Raw genomic sequence first — 20859 nt, 5'->3', positions numbered from 1 at the left:
AAGGTGTGTTTTTGATCCATTCATAAATGGGGACAAAACAAAAACCACAAAAAAGGGTTTTGAGGTATTTGGGGATTTATTAAAATTACATTTTAAAAGCAAATTAATGGAAATATTTGATTAATTTATTCACTCTATACTTTGATTTAGAAGTAGAGTGATTTTTAGACTGTGCATATATGTTTGATTTTCAAATTGTGCTTTAATTTTAACTCTCTGTTCATTGTGTAGAGTCATTTTTATGAGTTAGTCAATTATATAAATTATTAAAATAAGTTTTAAAACCTTTTTTAAATAAAGTTTTTCTTTATCTTCAAAGGAGCAAGCCAGGGCCAGGTTTTGAATGACCATTAAAACTGAAGACAGAAGTTATATCCCATTTAGCCCTGATAGAAAGCAAATGTACAAAATGTTAACAACAATTGAGGAAAGCCAGAAGCTGACTTTAGTTTCAAGCATCAGATCATATTTACAAAAATAATTAAGAAATCCAGCAAGGAATTATGCATTAAATTTAATTATTGGTGCTATATGGATTCATTATCTCTCTTATTCCTGTTCCAAAAATGTGCTCAATAAACTGTATGTTTCCATGTAACCTGGAACCTTTTTATAGGCTAGTTAACCTAAATTAAGGACAGACTGATATTACCCATTCTAGAGCATTCTGATGTTCATTTTATTCTTTTTATAGGAGAGCCTTTTCAAATGCTGTTGAAGTATATTTGGTACATTGCTCAACAATAATAACCGTGAAAGGGATCTGGGAGTCCTAGTGGACAACCATTTAAATATGAGCCAGAAGTGTGCAGCAGCTGCCAAGAAACATTTCTAGGCTGCATAAACAGAGGGATAGAATCAAGATCACACAAAGTGTTAATACAACGTTATAATGTCTTGGTAATGCCAAACTTGGAATACTGCATTAAGTTTTGGTCACCACAATCCAAAAACGATGTTGAGACTCTAGAAAGAATACAGAGAAGAGCAAAAAAAATGATTAGGGGACTAGAGGCTAAAACATATGAAGAACGGTTGCAGGAACTGGGTATGTCTAGTTTAAGGAAAAGAAGGACGAGGGGAGACATGATAGCTGTGTTCCAATAGCTCAGGGGCTGCTACAAAGAAGAGGAAGTCCAAAGCACCTTAGGTAGAACAAGAAGCAATAGGTGGAAACTAAATAAAGGAGAGAAGCAACTCAGAACTAAGGAGAAAGTGGAACAGCTTGCCTCCAGAAGTTGTAAATGCTCCAACACTGGAAGTTTTTAAGATGTTGGATAACCATTTGTCTGAAGTAATGTAGGTTTTCCTGCCTAAACAGGAGCAGGAAGACCTCCAAGATCCCTTCCAACTGTTGTTGTTGTTGTTATTATTGTTGTTGTTATTATTATTATTATTTGCACATTTGTACAAAAGTAGAGCTCATCTGCCTGGAATCCACACTGTACACCATGTAGCATTTAGACTTATATACTGCTTCATAGTGCTTTTACAGCCCTGTCTAAGCAGTTTACAGAATCAGCATATTGCCCCCAACAATCTGGGTCCTCATTTTACCCACCTTGGAAGGATGTAAGGTTCAGTCGACCTTGAGCAGGGGGTGAGATTTGAACTGCTGAACTATAGCTAGCAGTTAGCTGAAGTAGCCTGCAGTGCTGCACTCTAACCACTGCGCTACCCTGGCTCTTATATGTATTCATGTTTTAATACTTGACATTACCACAATTGAGCAAGTCCAGAGGTATTTCATGAGAAGAGTACTCCACTCTTCTGCTCACAACAGAATACCTTATGCCACCAGGCTTGAAATTTTGGGCTTGGACAACTTACAACTATGTTGCCAATGGTTTGACCTAAGCGTAGTAAAACAAAATTATCTGCTACAATACTCTACCTGTCAATAACTATTTCAATAACTTTAATTGCATTAAGAAATCCAAATAAAATAGTGAAGCTCAATTATAACCTGATGTGGAAGAAAATGTTAAAACAGATGAAGAGTTGGAAAAATAAAAAATTGAGAAGGATGGCAAAGATACGAGCACTTAAAATGATGATTATCTCAAAAATGATGTATTTATTTCAGGTTTTACCAGGTACCTTTTCAGATGCAAAATTGAGGGAATGGGATAGTAAATTGAATTATTGGATAGAAGAGAATAAAAGACCTAGAATAAGGAAAAGATGGCTGATTGCTAATGAAAAAGATGGAGGATGGGGAAGCCCTAGCTTGGAGCTATATAGAGACGCGTTTCAAATTGAAAGATTAATGGAGCTGCAGATATTAGAGAATAATAAATGGGTTAGATTGGAAAAAGAGATTAACAAAATTAATAATAGAGAGCTGTTATTTATAAAAAGGAATAAAAAGGAAATCAATAAATTGATGGACCCTTTGAAGGGGACTTTAGAAATTTGGTCAAAACGGCAGGGAAAAATGGGAATAAAAAGATCAAAGCTGTCAACTTTGTATGTATTAAATAGAGATAACGAAATTAATTTAAATAAAATTATAAAGGAATTGAATGATAAAGGGATAACCAGAATAGAACAGTTATATGAGAAGGATGGAAGAGTTAGCAGAATTCGTTTAGAAAGGTGGTTGGGCCAACAGAGATGGTTGCAGATAAACGCAATAAGCAAACAATTGAACGAAAGGGAGAATAAAGAAACATTATTAAGAGAAGAAACTCAACTGGAAAAATATTAAAAGAAAAATGGGATGATATAAAAGCACAAGCAAGTAATATATGCAGAATGTTATCACAGGCAGAAGAGAGCGTGATAAAAGGATTAACTAGATGGTGGCAAAATGAAGTACAAATAGACGAAAGAGAGATGAAGGAGATAGTTGAAAATATACAGAAAACAAAGGATACAAGAGTTAGAGAAATGAGGAGGAAAATTTTACATAAGTGGTATTATACACCAACACAACTTGCATATTTTCAGAAGAAGGGGAAAGGCACTTGTTGGCATGGATGCCAAGAGAGAGGAGTTTTTATGCACATGTTCTGGGAGTGCTCAGTAGTACAGAAATTTTGGAAAGTAGTACAAGATGAAATGAACAGGATGTTAAATATTAATTGGACAATTACAAAAGAAATGACAGTACTGGTAAAAAAGGGAGACTTAAGAGAATTTAAAGAAATAAAAGTAGCAGCATTGGAAAGCGCCCAAGCAGTAATTGTTTTGGGTTGGAAAGAAGCAGCAAAATGGACGATACAGAATTGGTATCGGTACATGGTGGACCACATTTGCTTTGAAATTATGGAGGTAAAGATAAATATGTATAATGAAAATAAATTGAAAAAACTGATGGAGCGATGGGAAATGGTGAGAGGTTATATGACAAGTAGAATTTGTGATTTAGCCATTAAGAATAAATTAGAATCACTCTTTGATATATAAATAGAACACAGATTCCAGTTTAGAAGAATATTAAAGATGTTAGTACAGACACTCCAATTGGTGGTGGGGTATACAGTGGTACCTCAAGATACGAACCCCTCGTCTTACGAACAACTCGTGATACGAACCCGGGGTTCAGAAAAATTTTGCCTCTTCTTACGAACTTTTTTCGAGTTACGAACCGGCGTTTGGAGACTGCTGGGAAGCCGCGCGGCTGTTTTAAAAGGTAACAGCTGGGCGGCGGGGATTCCCAGAAGCCTCCCGAACGCCGGTTCGTAACTCGAACAAAGTTCGTAAGAAGAGGCAAAATTTTGCTGAACCCCGGGTTTGGTTCGGGAGGTTGCTGGGAAGCCCCCCAGGCCAGCTGCGACCTTTTAAAACACCCACGCCGCTTCGCAGCTGTCTCCTGAAGCCGAACACGGAAGTTCGGCTTTAGCGTTCGGCTTCAGGAGACAGATGGGAAGCGGCGCGGCTCTTTTAAAAGGTTGCAGCCGGCCTGGGGGGCTTGCCAGCACCCCCCCGAACCCCGAACTTTTGCCAAACTTCCGGGTTCGGGGTTCGGGGGGGTGCTGGGAAGTCCCCCAGGCCGGCTGCGACCTTTTAAAACACCCGCGCCGCTTCGCAGCTGTCTCCCGAAGCCGAACGCGGAAGTTCGGCTTTAGCGTTCGGCTTCAGGAGACAGCTGGGAAGCGGCACGGGTGTTTTAAAAGGTCGCAGCCGGCCTGGGGGGCTTGCCAGAACCCCCCCGAACCCCAAACCTTTAAAACACCCATTTGCCCCACATGGCGACCCCCCCACTGCCCGCTCTACCGACATGCGCCCCCCTCACCACCTTACAGCAGTCGCGGAAGCAAAAAAACCTGTATTTTTTACCGGAATTGCTCCAGTTGCTCGTGCACACACGTGCATATCCAGCTGCAACTGGAGCAGGCCTACACGCTCCACTTTCCACAGCGGAACGATGGTTCCGGGCGTTCCAGCTGCTGCCCATGCCTGGCTTCAACCCTAAACTGTCTACCATGGACCTCCCCCCATTTCTAAGAGGTCTGTAAGGGGTGTACATAAGAGTACCAGTGTGCTTACCATCCCTGTCCTATTGTTCCCATTTATTTGTACCCTGTATTTACAGTTTTTATATTCATGTTTATACATATATCTGTTATCTTATGTTTGACAAACTAAATAAATAAATAAAATAAAGTTATCTCTCCAGGTGGAGGTGAATGGGCTGTTGAATTCTATAGTCACATTCTCAGTACACAGGGATAAGAGGGAGTGCTACAGAATCTATTTCATTTTTTAACCTTTACTTTTTTTTTTGTTTACTTCCCAAGAACAAAAATTAGGGCTTGACTATGCAGATTTAAAATTTCCAGCCTTTTGTCTTTTCTGGTCTGTCACTACAGCCGTCACTTAAAATAATTATGCATATATTTCTGAATACTCATGGGTGATAACCATACTCTTAGGAAACACTTGATTCTTAGATCATCAAGGTTAGCTTTATCTATTCTCTGCTTATGTACTAATCCAGTCAAGAATGGATTTAAATACTAATTGCCACTCAGACAATTAATATTTAAAATAAAGTATATAAAATCAAGCATTTATAAATAACATTTACATACTCTGAACTTCCCTAAGGTGAGAAAGACATTTAAATCTAGACATAACATCATTTCTTCTACATTATTGCAAGACAGGTAGCTAACATTCCATTATCATCTCTGCTCATGAGTTGCTAATAAGGCAGAAACAATAAAAAAATTTAGAGGTACTTGGAGATGTTTTTTTTAGAAGATTTGAAAATGTATATCAGTCATTCAGTAAATAAACTTTGTATTGCTGCAATGGAAATCAGAATAAAATGCTAGTATGGGAATATCTTTCTGGAATGTTCCTTTAATTTCATAGTATCTTTTAAAGATTATAGCTTTAATGTTAAAAATATACTATATTCTTAACAATACAGTATCTGTCATCTTTAAGATACAATTGGTATGCAGAGAGGACATGGATCAGGATGGGTTACAAACATTTTTACTGTCACTCTCTGGGCGTGGCTTATTTTGTGGGTATGGCTTGAGGGTCATGTGACTGGGTGGGAGGGTTGCTGGGTGATCATGTTACTGGGTGGTCATATGACCAGAGGGATGTGGCCAACTTAACATCACAGCGTTAAAGTGCCTGGTCTTTCCTTGCCTCAAAGGCCTCAATGAGATACAATTTCCATGTCCATTTACTACTACTGAACATCCAAAATATATTATTTAATCCTATGTTCTTTCTTCCTTGTCTCTCTCTTTCTCCCTCCCTTTCTTCCTTTTTCTTTCTTTTTCTTTCTTTCTTTCTCTCTTCCTTCCTCTTTTTTCCTTCCTATTCCTTTTCTTTCTTTCTTTCTTTTTTTCTGTCCTTCCTTCCTTCCTTCCTTCCTTCCTTCCTTCCTTCCTTTATTTCCTCTCTCTCTTAATACCCTATATGAGTCCTAGACTCCACCATCACCCACCACAAATGGATGGCTTTAGAATTTAAAACACTTTTTAAAAAATACAATAACCTGGTTAATATCTTCATTTTTACAAATTTAATCATTTATGACCTTCAAGTTAAACCTATACTTTTATATCTTTTCTTCTATTCTTTTCTTTTTTTATATTACTACATATCTATTCTCTTCAATGTGTATTATGTATTGGACTGACTAACTAACTAACTAACTAACTAACTAACTAACTAACTAAATAAATAAATAAATAAATAAATAAATAAATAAAATAAAAAAATGTCTTGTTATATTGCCAGCGCACCTAAAGATGAAATATTTTCTGCTAGTTTCTTTAATCTGAAGTTATACATTATATTAATCCCATGATTAGAAATAATGAGAAGTATGTTTTAATTAATAATTTGATTAATGAAAATTGGTTTTCTAGAAAAAACATCTGGTAGTTCTAAGGAAGATTCCTGAGGTTTAGATCCTTATTAAGTACAAAGATTTGTAGAAAAGGAATGCTAAAAACATAATTTATTATCATTATGGAACTACAAGTTTAGGCGTTATTTTCTGCTAAAAGTAATTAATGGATTTTTCATGAATAATAAGGAAGTTGTTGCATCTATCCAACATATTTCTGTTTCCAGTCATGTTAGAAGGAGGAGGAAAGCCAAGATGCTCGGTGACCAACTATGGTGTTTTACCATAAAAAAAAAAACAAAAACCCACTAGCAGAGTCAATTTAAATAGTTTGTAAGGCTTACATCCAGCCTGGCAGTGAATGTGCTCCACATAACTGCTGAAGGTTTGGGGACAAGAGGAGCCGAAATAACTCCCCAGGAGCTCAAAGGCTGAATGCTAAAGATTTACCCCAAAGGGCTGTGGAAGATGGCACCCAAATGCATAGGTGAATAAGTGGTCGACTAGCCGAGACAGAGAGCCATGAGCCTCCCCCAGTAATAACTTTCATGCTCGGAGACTGTAATGTTTTTTTGATCATGCAAGTTATTTGAGAGACATACAAGCACATTGAGATTGGTTTAGATGATGAGACAGATGGCAGAGGCGAGGGTGACCAGGGGGGACTGGGTGAAGGCTATAGACGCTGTTGCTTCTCTTTTGACCATTTGAGGCAAAATATCAGATGCCAGGGACCAGACACCGTTGGGAGAGAAACAGCAAAGTGAGGCATTTCTAACTACCGAGGGGTTAGGGGTATGAGGGGTATGCTGGCTTTTGATCTGGAGAGAATAATGTGCATTGTTGGGAGGAATAAACTGTAGTAATCCCTGGATGAGGAGTGACCTGCATCTTGGGGAATCTATCTTGAGGATGTTTGTTTGTTTGTTTGTTTGTTTGTTTGTTTGTTTGTTTATTTATTCATTTATTCATTTATTCATTTATTTATTTATTTATTTATTTATTTATTTATTTATTTATTTATTTATTTATTTATTTATTTATTATATTTGTATGCTGCCCCTCTCCGTAGACTCCGTAGACAAGGTACCAAGGACCTTGGACTCATATGGATACAGATTGTAAAACCTGGCACCCCCACCATCACCTCCCCTCCCCTTTATGGACCTATTCTTCCGGCTTACTCTTTTAAGACCGAAATGGACTTTACTGTTGTTATTTATATATATTTTATATATTACTGTAGATTGGAGAGAAAGGTCTTTGTTTTTCCCAGAGGAAACATAATGGTCCCTGCTTAAGAAAGCCAAGCAATTCTAGCAGATATCTAGTAGAGACCAGCCAGAATAGCACTGAAAATAAACACTTAAATAAAAGTTATACTGCTGAAGACTAGACCCAGACAGGCCAAAACAAAAACAAAAAACTTTGCACTGCTGTGCTTACTTACTTTACATCTTTTTTTATTATCATATGGAACTTGCCTAAGCTATCTACATTCACCATCTCTTCTCTGGAGTGGTAAAAGAGCCCTTCAGGAAAGACAATCTTTGAGCTGATTTATTAAACCAATGACACTTTCTAAGTCCTTGATACACTGTGAATAAGATATTTTGAAGTCAGAATCCTGCTGACAAGAACTGTTTTGAAAATTTACATGATATTACAAATAAGATTAATGTTTGAGGTCATACATGTGATATTTCAAGACATGTGAAATTTCAATATTTATAAGCCCCTACAAATTCCTCATTGATGCATCTTCCTTGTCCCATTTCTAATATCAACATAGGAATGAAAAAAATACATATGCATGGATAACTTTTTTTAGAACTCAAACACAGGGTTGGCATTTCAATAGAAAAAAGTACTATTTCTTACCTTTGCAAACAGGTAGCTTAGACCATTTCAAATTTTCACATCTTACTGTATTTGGCTGACTAATTTCAAAACCTGAAAGGCAGTTATACTCCACAGTTTCATTAGGAAAAAACATTGTGCGGTTTTCAATTTTTATTATACCATTGTCAATTTCAGGAGGAGATTTACATCGTAAATCTAGAAAGAGAAACCATAAGAAGTTTTTTAATGAAACAAATAAAATATCATAAAGACATTTCTATTGTATCTGTATAGGAAATCTCTTTTAATGAAACATGATTCAAAAAACAAATCTCTATGCTAAAAGCAGCTGCTAGTGTAGAACTAGTTCTGAAAAACTCAAGTTGCTGCCAACCCTTCCATCGTAAGCGGCTGCCTCTTGGTCATGTGATGCATAATGGAGTGTATAGAGCAGTGATAGCGAACCTTTTTTTCCTTGGGTGCCGAAAGAGCGTGGGCGTGCACTATCACACATGCACGAGTGCCCACACGCATAATTCAATGCTTGGGGAGGGCGAAACAGCTTCTCTTGCCCCCTGGAGGACCCCTGGAGGTCAGAAACAACCTGTTTCCCAACTTCTGGTGGGCCCAATAGGCTCCAAAGACTTGATTGAGTCTTCAGAGAGGAGCGGCATACAAGTCTAATAAATTATTATTATTATCATTATTATTATTATCATTATTATTATTAATATTATTATTATTCCCTGGAGCCAGGGGAGAGTAAAATCTCCCTCCCCACCTTCCCAGAGGCTCTAAGGAAGCCAAAAACACTCTCTCAGAGCCTCTATGTTGGGCAAAAATCAGCTGGCTGGCACACACATGCACGTTGGAAATGAGCTAAGGCAACAACTCACGTGCCAGCAGATATGGCTCTGCATGCCACCTGTGGCACTCGTGTCATAGGTTTGCCATCACTGGTATAGAGCATATACTCTCATATATATGCTCACCACCATATACAGACACAGGTCAAACCAGAAATAGTTTTAGCATCCATGTACCAACCCTGATCTTACTCTCAGGGAGAGAAGAAGGCAGCATCTACAATGTGCAAAGAACCTGATTTGTCGCTTGGAATACTGCACATACATATACAGAGAGGCCACTGTGGATAAATGGCTGTGAAGAATTCCATAAGCCACGCTCTGAATGTTCACCCAAACTTTTTTCTTCTTACACTTTATCTGTAATGTCCAGTTTCTTTAAAATAAAGGTAAAACTGAGAATACAAACCAAGACATCGTGGGGGTGTTTGCCATTTTCCATTTTCACACTTTATTTTTTGTGGGCCACGAAGAAGGAAATGTTCTTGACACTTGAGGCTGATTTCTTCTCCACTCTTGTAGATTCTTATCTCTGTTATATTGATGGCATTGGGAAGTTGAGGTGGTGGAGGACAGTTTCCTTTAACAAAACATCTTATAATTAAAATTTGATTAGAATTAGAGCTGAAAATTATCTCATTTCTATTTCACCCAAAGAAGATAAATACTAAATATTTTCTTAGGAAGATTTATGTCAAATCTCTTGTTTAATCTCTACTGTGATTGAGATGCCATAATCACAAAAAGATTTAAATTCTAATTATATTTGCATGATAAATTATCAGGGCTTCTTTAAGTCAGGATTTCAGTTGAGTTATACAATGAAATTTGCTGTATCCAGTTGGTAAATGGCTACGTAGCAGAGCCGACAAATAGTCTTTGTGGTGCTCTTCAGTTTTTTGCTAGCTTTCCATACATTTGCCTATGATACTTTTCTCTCTTTGGCAACTGAGGATGGAGATACTTGTGATCTCATTTTTCTTGACTGTTGATGTCCCCAAGTGAGGCTAGGGATGTAGTTTTGGGTACCACAGCCCTCATAGTCTGCTGACCCATAGGCTTCTAACCTTACCCCTACCAGTCAGTATTTGCATTATGTTTCAAAAGATATTTGTTTGTTTGGCAATGTTTTACAGATAAACATTTACGGTAAGAATTAAACAGCATGCAAAAATTAATCGCTTTCAAAGTTAAATAGCAAGCAGATCAGCACCTTAACAATACATCTAAAATACAGGGCACGCAATTAATCCATAAATATTTTGTGAAAGAAATCAATTTGAAACATTTTTCTAAAGAAAAATGCTATTCTAGAAAGCTGGTGCTACTACTGAGAAATTGTGGTTTTATACTTTTTATCTCATTACTCTCCCCTTGTTTCATGGAAGTTGAGCACCTTGTCCAGGGCTGACCGTGACTTCCAAAATATATAGATCAACACCTGGAATTGATACTGATAATCTTTTGGAAACCAATGAATTTCATCAGAAAATGATATCGATAGAGAAGCCACATAGACTTTCCTTTTCACCAATCCTACAGAATGCCAGGATTGACCCAACTGGGGAATGAAAAAAACAAGAAGTATAGCTTCCATCTCTTCTATTTTTATTATCTTTTCTTTTCTGTTATCTGCTCTAACATTTGGGGCGTGCGTAAGTGCACTAGTGTGCCTTCCGTCCCCTGTCCAATTGTCTCTCCTTATCTCATTTATCTTTTCTTCCTTTCAAATTATACTTTTATATCTTTTCTTCTATTCGTTTCTTTAGTTATATTACTACATATCTATTCTCTTCAATGTGTATTATGTATTGGACTAATTAACTAACTAACTACCTAACTACCTAACTAACTAACTAACTAACTAACTAACTAACTAACTAACTAACTAAATAAATAAATAAATAAATAAATAAATAAACAAAAATATCCACCGATCTGTTTTTTCACAAACAAATATTTCAGGAGCACATTTTAAACTTTCTGTTTCTTCTGATGATTATTCTTTGCTGTCACCTAGTACTCAGAATTCATCCTTAAACATTACACCTAGAAACACTCACAAAATAGCCATTAAGGTCAAAATCAATTCAACAGCCACAAACTAAGCTACAACAATATCTAATTACATTAAATACCAATGATATGAGTCATTGTTGCAAGATCTGTGTACTTTAAGGCCACAATTGATGAAGCAGATGGAGCCATCAAAACTTTGCAGCTGTGACGTTAATACAGTAGTTAAATTTAACTGTATTGATCTTTGACACCTATAAAAATTGTTTTCAGGATTGATCATAAATTAGATTAAGGTAGACAAGCTGATATTGAACTAGACTATGAGGAAAGTCCACCAGTTAGCACAAAGACAGGTAACCAGCTGAAATTATTCATCTAATCCAGGCAAAGTTTATCTATTCATCACAATATTTGCTCTTCTATGAACTGAACAAAAATAAGATTTAATTAATGTAAATATAGTTAGGAGGTATCCTAGATTATCACAATTTTGGAAAGGAATAAAGATGAATGCCTTGTAACCTGAATGTTAAAATATTTACATTTAATTTTAATATATTTCTTATTGATTTATGAGTGGGAGTTACATTTATTGTAAAGTTATTTTGAAATTAACTAGGAGCAATATAATGATCCAATGGTCTTCTTAAGCAGCAGAAATTCTGAAATTGATTCCAGTGAATTTTTTTACCTTGCCAAGAATCTGATGTAGATGTATGCAAGTACCAAAAATCAAAGACAAATTCCATATTAGATTTGCATGCTTTTATTCTGTGTAAATTCACTTCAATTGCTTAAGACATGAGAGACTCAAAGCAAATAACGTTGTAATGTGACAAATGAAATTTTATCACTGAACTTAGATTGTTGCTTAATGGGGAAAAGTGGACAAAAGTATGCTGTCCAATGCAGACTACAACACAACTGTGTTACACCTGAGTTGACCCCTGAGGTGGAGCTGCTGCTGTGAAGGGAACAGAATAGTTGCTAGGGAAGAAACCAGAGTGGGTTCTTACCGATACATTAGGTGACTCTGTTCTGGTAGCAGCGGCCAGATTGCACAATTTGCACGCAACCACTCTGGTCATCGGGTGCTATTGTTTTTTCTGAATTTCAGGGCTTTATTGCTTCTTTTTGCACGTGAGGAAGAAAATAATGCCAAAATCGCATAAGCGTGAATGTCCCCTCATGAGATTTCAGCACTTTTTTGCTTCCTGCGCACATGTGGAAGCAAAATTGCATGAGGGATGCATGCGCACAAGCGTGCTCAAATCAGGAGGATGCATGCAGAGCGCACCAGTATGTGGATAAGTGCAACCCACCACTAGAAGAAACAAACTGATTTTAGGATTAATGCTGTATTTGCTTTTGTCCTTGGTTTGTTGAGAAGGATGTTACATAGAAAGACAGTCCACAGGTGTGGCCACTTTTATTTTTAGAGAGGATTGATATCACCCTATTGAAAAAAGCAGAAACTTGTACATAGCATGCAAACGATACCTTCACACAGTGGCTTAGGAAGCCATAATCCATCAACACATTTTGTTTGATGCAGCTTGGAACCACAGCGGTATTTTGCAACCTGGCTGGTCTTAAACTGCTTTGTAGGTGAAACAGTTGGATGAAAGTCTGCATACCGTGGACGTGTACATGTTCGTGGATTAACTAACAATTCAAATATTGTTACATAAGTATTTGTATAATAAATCCATTATTTTTCTCTTTATTTATATAATCCATTCTTCTTTTTCTAGACTGACTTCATATTCCAAATACATCTACTGATTAATTTATTTTCTGCTTTATTCATCTGTTCTCAATTCTGAATGGCAGATCATAGACATAACTATCTACTCCCTTATGTAGGATTTTATATTTGATGCACTCCTCAGACAGGTAAGCCAGACAATTGGTTTTAATGGCATACAGGTTGGATTGATAAACAAACAAACAAAAGGGATAACTTATCCCTTTCCTTTCTGTTCCAATTCTGAATTGCAAAGCTGCTAATTATAGATCTCCCGAATTGTGAAGATCATAAAAGTCCAAATCTATGGTAGAATGGTTTATTGAAAACCTTTCAATTAAAAAAAACCCTATAGCTTTGATCCCTTTTCTCTATGACAGCTTCCCAAATATTGGAAGACTACTGTCATGTACGGAACAAAGTATTCAATGAGAATATTTCATTCTTCAGATCTAGGATGTGTTCTTTGAGTGTTCCCTTTTTTTTTAGAGCACTGTATATAAAGTTGTGTGTGTGCGTATGTGTATGCATGTAGGTATGAGCTCGATCTTACTAGCCTCCCTTCCTTTTCATTATCAGCAAAAATATGTTATACACAAACACACGCACACACACGCAAAATATGTTACATACACACACACACAATTTATAATAATAAATTATTCATGATAAAATTCAGTCTGTCAATTACATATGGTCTACTATACTAAAATTACAATCTGTTTAATAGTAAAAGGGAAAGGAATAAGCAGTGGAAAGGTTTGCCACATTTGTATAAAATAGCTATAGTGGTTTAGTCATGCGTCTCTGATGAATCCTCAGTGCTGTTGCACAGATTATAGCTGCCTGTGTTATAGTTATGGACTGCTTGCCCTTAAGCAGCCACTTGAGATAAGAATGTCAGAATAGCCAAGATGCCTAGCAGCTATTGGAAATATGCTATTTCATAACTCTGTGTAAAAGGAACATTGAAGGACTTTGTGACCAATGATCTCCACCTCTCCTGAGCCACATTTTTTGCTACTCTTCTTTACATCGTCTTTAGAGTTTCAACATCTTTTTCTATTATGGTAAAAAAAAAACTGAATGCAGTATTCCAATTATGTCTTACCAAAGCAGTATAAAGCAGTACTATTTCATGTGACCTTGATAATATTCCTCTATTGATATATCCTAGGACTTAATTGGCTTTTTTTAGCAGCTGCTGCACACTGCTGGCTCATATTTAAGTGGTTGTCCATTGAGATCCCTCAATCCCTCTCAAAGTTACTCTTGTTGAACTGCATGCCACCTATTCGATACCTAGCCATTTGATTTTTCTTGTCAAAAGATAAAACTTTACTTTTCTCACCATTGAATTTGCACTGCACTGAATTTGCATTTTAGAATCTGCCAGTTTTTCACTACAAAGATGAGGTACCAGTAAACTTGAACAAGTAGTTATAACCTGGATCATTTGGTTCTACTATGTACTAGAAGAGCCACATAATGCTTTTATCATTACCATTTCTATGAATCGACATAATCCCACCGGGTTTATGAATTCTATGAATCGACATAATCCCACCAGGAATTATGAATCATTTTCAAAAGCAGTAAAACCTTTCCTTTTTATAGATCCTGTGAAAATCCCATTTAAACAGGGATCAGACAGAAAAAATAACCACACTGGCAGTTCCCATTGTTATCCCACTGAATCACACTTCTGAGCAATCCTGTCAATAATAAATACTGATGTGTTCCAAGACAAGACCTACATTTCTGTAGGTTCAATAATAACACTCTAGCTTACTGAGACATGATGGTACTTCCCATTGCCCATGAAGACACTTAGCTGGGTTGGTCCCAATAATGGAATGTTGTCGATTGCATGTGTATTGCACAGTTTCACCATGCCTGTATGTGAATGCCTGACCATTGTCAACAAATCCATTATCAATCCTTGGAGGTTGTCCACATGTTTTTGATTCCTCTGTTGAAAGCAGGAGAAAAAGGAATTATTATATAAACGTATTAATAATTTAATTAAACTAAGATTAAACTAAACTAAACTAAACTAATAATTTAGCTTTTTCTAACAATTTGCCCTTTGTTTTATATACCCACTATAACTCCATTATCAAACAATCAATCAATCTAAAAAATCACAGACAGTTTTTATTTTTTCAGTTTTGTTAGAGGCCTTTAATATCTGTAACAAAAAGTTCTGATCAAATGAAAGAGGAAAATATATGTGAACATCCATATTCCAGCTAACATTCAATTTGTACGGATGTCAACTTGCAAGGCTTTCCAGACCAGTTTTCAAGTTGCCATAAGTAGCAATGTGGGGAGAACTGACAGAGCTGCCCAGCTGCCTCAACCAAGAATACATTCCAAACATGCCTTTCTCCAATGGGCAGAGCTATCCTCCAATAGACTGTGGTTATGATGGTCTTGTGATGTAATAAGGACTGAATCGATAATACAAAAGGAGAGGACCCTCCTATACCACCCCTCTTCGATTCAGTCCATGACTTTAGGACGTGCTTTCTTCTTCACTGGACTACAGGCTCAGGCCTAACTTTCACATAATCTTCTCATAACTGAACAATCCATTGAAACCTACTACAACTCAAGGATATGTTATTTGGATAAAGGATTCAGGATAGCAGAGCATAACCGACAGCAGCACCAAGCTGATCGGTCCGGCAGGGCTTTGAGAGTCAGCAGGGTCTCTCTTTCCCTCTTGCTCCCAATGCGGCACAAGTAAGGTAAGTCACACACTGAGGAGGGGATGGAGAAGCGTTACCCCCGAGGGATGGCACATCCATATGCCAATTCGCCCCTTCCCTCATCCACATCCTTCACAACAGCTGCCGGGCCGAGCCATTGGGGGGAATGAAGTTTGGTGCCCCCCCCCTTGCTTCTCACCCGGCCTGGAACAGACGAGGGGGAATAGAAATAGAAACGCTCGCTGCCACTCGCCGATACTGCCGAGGGGGGATGGATTTATTCCTTTTGTCCCCCCCTCTCCTTCCCCCGCTGCTGCTTTGCCACCCATTTTTCCCCATCCTGGCTTTAACTGGGCGCACGAACATGTAGTGTCATGCTCCCTTCTGCTTTCCTTACCGGGCTCCAGAAGGCCCTTTAAAATGCCCATGGAGGCATTGCTGAAATCAATCTCAGCCAGTCACCCATTGTTTGCGTTTTCAGGCTCATGTGGTAACTTGGCTATGAGCCACTTAAGGGAAACACATTCCTGAAGGCTTGCTTCCTGTTCCACAGCCTCTTCTGGGCTTTAGAATGATGACATGGTGAAGGGGGTAACTTATTCCGAAACCAGCTTTAGACCAGCTGTTGCAAGTATTTCCCACCCCCCTCCTCCAGTTGATTTCTTCTTCTAAGGAATTCCTTTGTCCTCGACCATGCAATCGCTTAACCGGATGTGGCAGGGGGAAGGAGGGGGAGGCAAGCACAAGGGGATTGCAGGGTGGAGGTTCTCACCCATTTCTCCCATCTTTCCTCTCTTGCCCCCCCCCCCACATTCCCTTCCACCCTCCCAGTAGGGAGGGATCCAAAAGAGGAGCTCTTTGTTCTCCATTGCTGAGTGGAAAAGTTTACAGCAGGAGGGAAGTTTAGGGGGATAACAACCCCCACTTACAGCCTCACCTACAGGCGGTGTATTCCCTATCATATTATCACAATTATTATTATTAGCATTAATGCTATTGATATTGTTTTAACTATTAATTGTACTATGGTAGAAATTCCATTAATTATTGATATAATCAAGGTTAATTAATACTATGATTGATATCTTTATTTTTCAAAAAAAGAGGAAAGGATAAAATCCTTCAATTAAAGAATATAAAAGAAGGAGGAGGAGAGGGGAATAAAGTGAGAATGCACTACTTTTGCATACTGCAGTGGGGGGGGGGTCTTAACATCCCTCACCTAATGCTGCAACCACCTGAGTCTTATCCACTTAAAGGCTAACCTTCTATTGCTTGGTAATATGTATTGCATCTACTTCGGCCAACACCTTTCTGGGGTAGGACCAACCCCAAATCTCTGAACCTGAGTACATGGTACCTTATCATTGGATAACACCAGTAAGGATTCACTATCATCCAGGGTGTTATTGCCATTAAGGGAAGCACACTAGGTGTAACCGTCGCTAAGTGAGGCAGGCTCAGAGATGTCACTCATCTCTGTCTTCTCTTGCTTCAAATCCTTATTCCCAGAACATGGACACCCTCTGGTAAGGATCCACTATCATCAAAAGTATATGGTCATTAAACATAATACTATCACTAAGTAAGTGTCACTAAGTGAGAACCTTTCAGGAGGGGACCCTGTGGTCCAGAGGCTACCTGATGAGAACAAAATAGTTCCACCACTCATTTAGAAACTTTGAGTTTCGGCCTCTTTCACTGGCCCACCACCACTAGGTGGCCACCATCGCTAAGCGAGACAGTCACCTTCAAGGAAGGGTCCTCTCTCATTAAGGATGTCATGCAATCACTGTCACTAAGCAGAGCACTGTCACTAAGTAAGACGGGGCTTCTAATTGTCTCAATTCTTGGCTACCTGGGTACCATGTGATATGGGGACCACCGTCACTAAGCAGAGCTCAGTCACTAAGTGAGACAGGCCCTGGTTTCACCCCAACTCTAGGCCTCTTTGGCCTAGTAAGTTAGCAGCTCTCAGTATCACAACCCCTTCACTATTATCGCTGAAGGAGCCTAACACGTAGCAAATAACCTGAGCAGCTTAGCCCTCAGTTAACCTTTGTTCGGGGTGGCTGTGGGAATATGTTCCTATACAGCATTCTATAATAGAGGTACCGTATATACTCGAGTATAAGCCGAGTTTTTCAGCCCAAAAAATGGGCTGAAAAACACAACCTCGGCTTATATTCGGGTCATTGACAAAATCACCACAAGAGGGCGCCATTGCTTGAGCCAGAGCGAGGAGGCACCAGCTTATTTCCCCTCTCGCACGCCGTAGGAGCTGTGGGAGGGGTGGGGCTGGTGCCTCCTCTCCCTGGCTCAAGCAAAGGAGCCAGCCAAGTGCTCCAACCGAGAGGGGAAAAAAGCAATGGGAAGCCGGTGAGGTCGTGTGTGTGTGTGTGTGTGCGTGCATGCCCCCTCTCCCCCCCACTGTGAAAAAAGCCAGCTACCTCTTTGAAGGAGTGGGTGTGTAGCCAAAGTGCCTCCTTTTTTTCCCTTGCTGAAACCGGGAGGCTTTTTTTTTTACTCCTTGCTCCCTCCCTGTGTGTATTTGTCAACAAATAAACCCTATCTGAGTCGGCAGGAGGGAGGAAGCCCTAGAGCAGCGTGGGGGTGGGGGTGTGAATGAAAGGGAAGCCAAGGCAACAAAGAAAAAGGGGGAGGATGAATTTTAGAAGGTGTGTGTGTGTGTGTGTGCATGCCCCCTCTCCCCCCCACCGTGAAAAAAGCCAGCTCCCTCTTTGAAGGAGTGGGTGTGTGGTCAAAGTGCCTCCTTTTTTCCCTTGCTGAAACCAGGAGGCTTTTTTTTTACTCACTTTGTGTATTTGTCAACAGGTTTACCGTAACTATTCCTTGCTCTCTCTGCATTGCCCTTAGTTGGATTAAAAAGGCCCCCTGCTGTCAGATTCTCCTCCCCCTCCTTTGAAAGGATTTAAACTGTTTAAAAAATGGTATTTTGTGGTAGTTGCTGTCCTTGCTTGGATAGGAACTAATAAGGCAAGAGCTAGACAGGAATTCCTAAAGTGTGTTTGTGGATCTTTAAAAGTTGCCTTTTATAAGGTGGGTTTGAGAGCAAGTTTCAATTAACAAGTATGAGGGGAATCATTTTACATATTTTAAAAATGAGTTTGATTCTTAATAGAACCTGCATATTTTGGATACAAAACCACAAGAGCTGTCTGTGTTATGCAACTTTTGCTTGTCTCACTAGTCTGTCTGTCTGTCTGTCTGTCTGTCTATCTATCTATCTATCTATCTATCTATCTATCTATCTATCTATCTATCTATCTATCTATCTATCATCTACCTACCTTCCTACCTATCTATCTATCTGGTTTTCTATGCTGATAACCTCACAGCAGCTAATGCTGAAGCTCTGTTTGGATATACAGATTTATTTTTTTATTTTTTTATTTATTTATTTGTTTGTTTATTTATTTATTTATTTAACTGGATCTGTATGCCGCCCCTCTCCAAGGACTCAGGGTGGCTCACAGCATATATAAAAACAGAACAATAATGTAAATCCAATTAATGATGAGATGATGAGAAGGAATCCTGTTTTAAATTTACAGAGCTAGTTTACTGGTTTTCTTTAAAATAAATATTCTAAAACATGTAATCTTCTGATATTTCAATTAATGTAATTTTATTGGTTTCCATTTTTATAAGTTACCAGTAGCCACTGCATTTTCTAACCTCGTCTTATACTCAGATCAATAAGTTTTCCCAGTTTTTTGTGGCAAAACTGGTGCCTCGGCTTATACTCGGGTCGGCTTATACTCGAGTATATACAGTATATAAAAGACCCATTCCTTACATGAACAAGAGTTTGGTCACTCCCATGTACAATAAGGTTAGGGAACAAGGGCAGTTAAGATTCACTTGCTGCACACTGTCTTGGGGAGGCAACAGACAGGGAGACCCTCCCAATCTGGCCAACCTTTCAGAAATCTACCCCCACATACCATAGTGATTCTCCCACCACTGGTAATCATGCCTTGCAGGTGGGGGGAGGGGTTTCTGCTCCCTATGAGTCACCTCAGCAAGGCAGGGCAGGCCAATAGAACCACATATGAGGCCCTGGCAGGACATGGTTCTGGAGTAATAGTCCCAATTGCCAACTGGTCCCGCCCACGAGACTTAAGTATCTAGGAGACCTTTTAGGCACCACACGCCCATCTGAAGGATGGAGAGTTAGTCTATTAGATTTGGCTGCAGTCGGAAAGGGCTCGTTTGCCTTGCTACTCCAAGCCATATCCTCTCTCCTAAGGAGAATGTTTTCTGCTATTCACACTGTTCCCTGGGCTTACTTAGGGATCTCCAGTGGTTTCTTCTTCCTTTCCAGGGAGCGGGGTGTGGAAGCATCAATGTTCCACAGCACGACTGCCTGGGATGGTCACAGTGTCCCTCGAGAATCAGAATGCGCAAACATTCACCAAGGGGTCCTGCTTCAGAGGACCTAAGGGGAAACACTCACCACAAACGCAAGTACTCTGGTTGGGGAAGCCCAACTGGGAAACAAATGACCCAGAGCATTCCAAACAGCACGGGCAGCAGCCACGTACTGGTACTGACACATAATGTACACCCACAGGATCCAGGCAGTTGCATTCACAGCTGAGGATGGGGCCATGGCTCTGGGGTTATGGGTGGGTGAACACTTCTAACCCATTAGGGAAGAACACATCTCAGGGGCAGACGATGTCAGGGTGGACTGACTCAGTGGCCACAACATTGACCAGACAGAGTGGCCTGCTGCACCCGAGGGTGTTCAATCTACTGAGGTCTCGGGTTGGGTGTCCACTGAGATACCTATTCATTGCCCAAACCTACATCCAGGTACTCCATGGTGACCAAGGCCTTCCTCTATACAACTCTAGGGTTAGGGCTAGAGTCCACCTCCTTTCTATTATACCTCAGAGGTGGACAATGTCCACCTCTGCCACCATGATCCCAACCAGTTGAATGGGCCTCAGCACCTGAGGATGTTCAGGCAACCGGTCCCTCAGTCGGGCGACTGGTAATAGACCTATTCACCACCCCTGGGCAACGCTCTGTTGCCCAGACCCTGGACTAGGTTCAATTCCTGCTACTGAGGGGATGGATCACAGCCAAAGCACACATTAACAGGCAGGGGGGAACAGTGCCCAGGCAGTTGATGGAGGAAGCCATGAATCTAGACAAGTGGGCAGAGGCATGGCTCCTTTCAATCACAGTGGAACCTATCTGCAGGGTAGACAACGTAATGGCAGATTGGCTCAGCTATCATGACATCAACCAGGCAGAATGGTCTCACAGGGCAGAGGGCACATATGCACTCTGCTTTCCCAGGCCAAAAGGCCC

General features: G+C 39.4%; 1 protein-coding gene across 1 annotated transcript in view; it reads right to left on the bottom strand.

Moving 5' to 3' along the window:
• The window catches only part of LOC139155476 (complement factor H-like), a 105538-nt gene that overhangs the window by 28461 nt on the left and 56218 nt on the right, over positions 1 to 20859 (bottom strand). The window contains exons 13-15 of the mRNA XM_070730615.1: positions 14592 to 14771; positions 9443 to 9613; positions 8207 to 8383 (exon numbers count right to left, since the gene is read on the bottom strand). Of these exons, the coding sequence (XP_070586716.1) occupies positions 8207 to 8383; positions 9443 to 9613; positions 14592 to 14771 (528 nt within the window). The remainder of the gene's footprint in view (positions 1 to 8206; positions 8384 to 9442; positions 9614 to 14591; positions 14772 to 20859) is intronic.

This window comes from Erythrolamprus reginae, unplaced genomic scaffold (genome assembly GCF_031021105.1).
Source record: "Erythrolamprus reginae isolate rEryReg1 unplaced genomic scaffold, rEryReg1.hap1 H_21, whole genome shotgun sequence".
NCBI lineage: Eukaryota > Metazoa > Chordata > Lepidosauria > Squamata > Dipsadidae > Erythrolamprus > Erythrolamprus reginae.
Note: the sequence above shows the minus strand (reverse complement) of the source record. Positions and strands in the feature narration are given on the sequence as shown.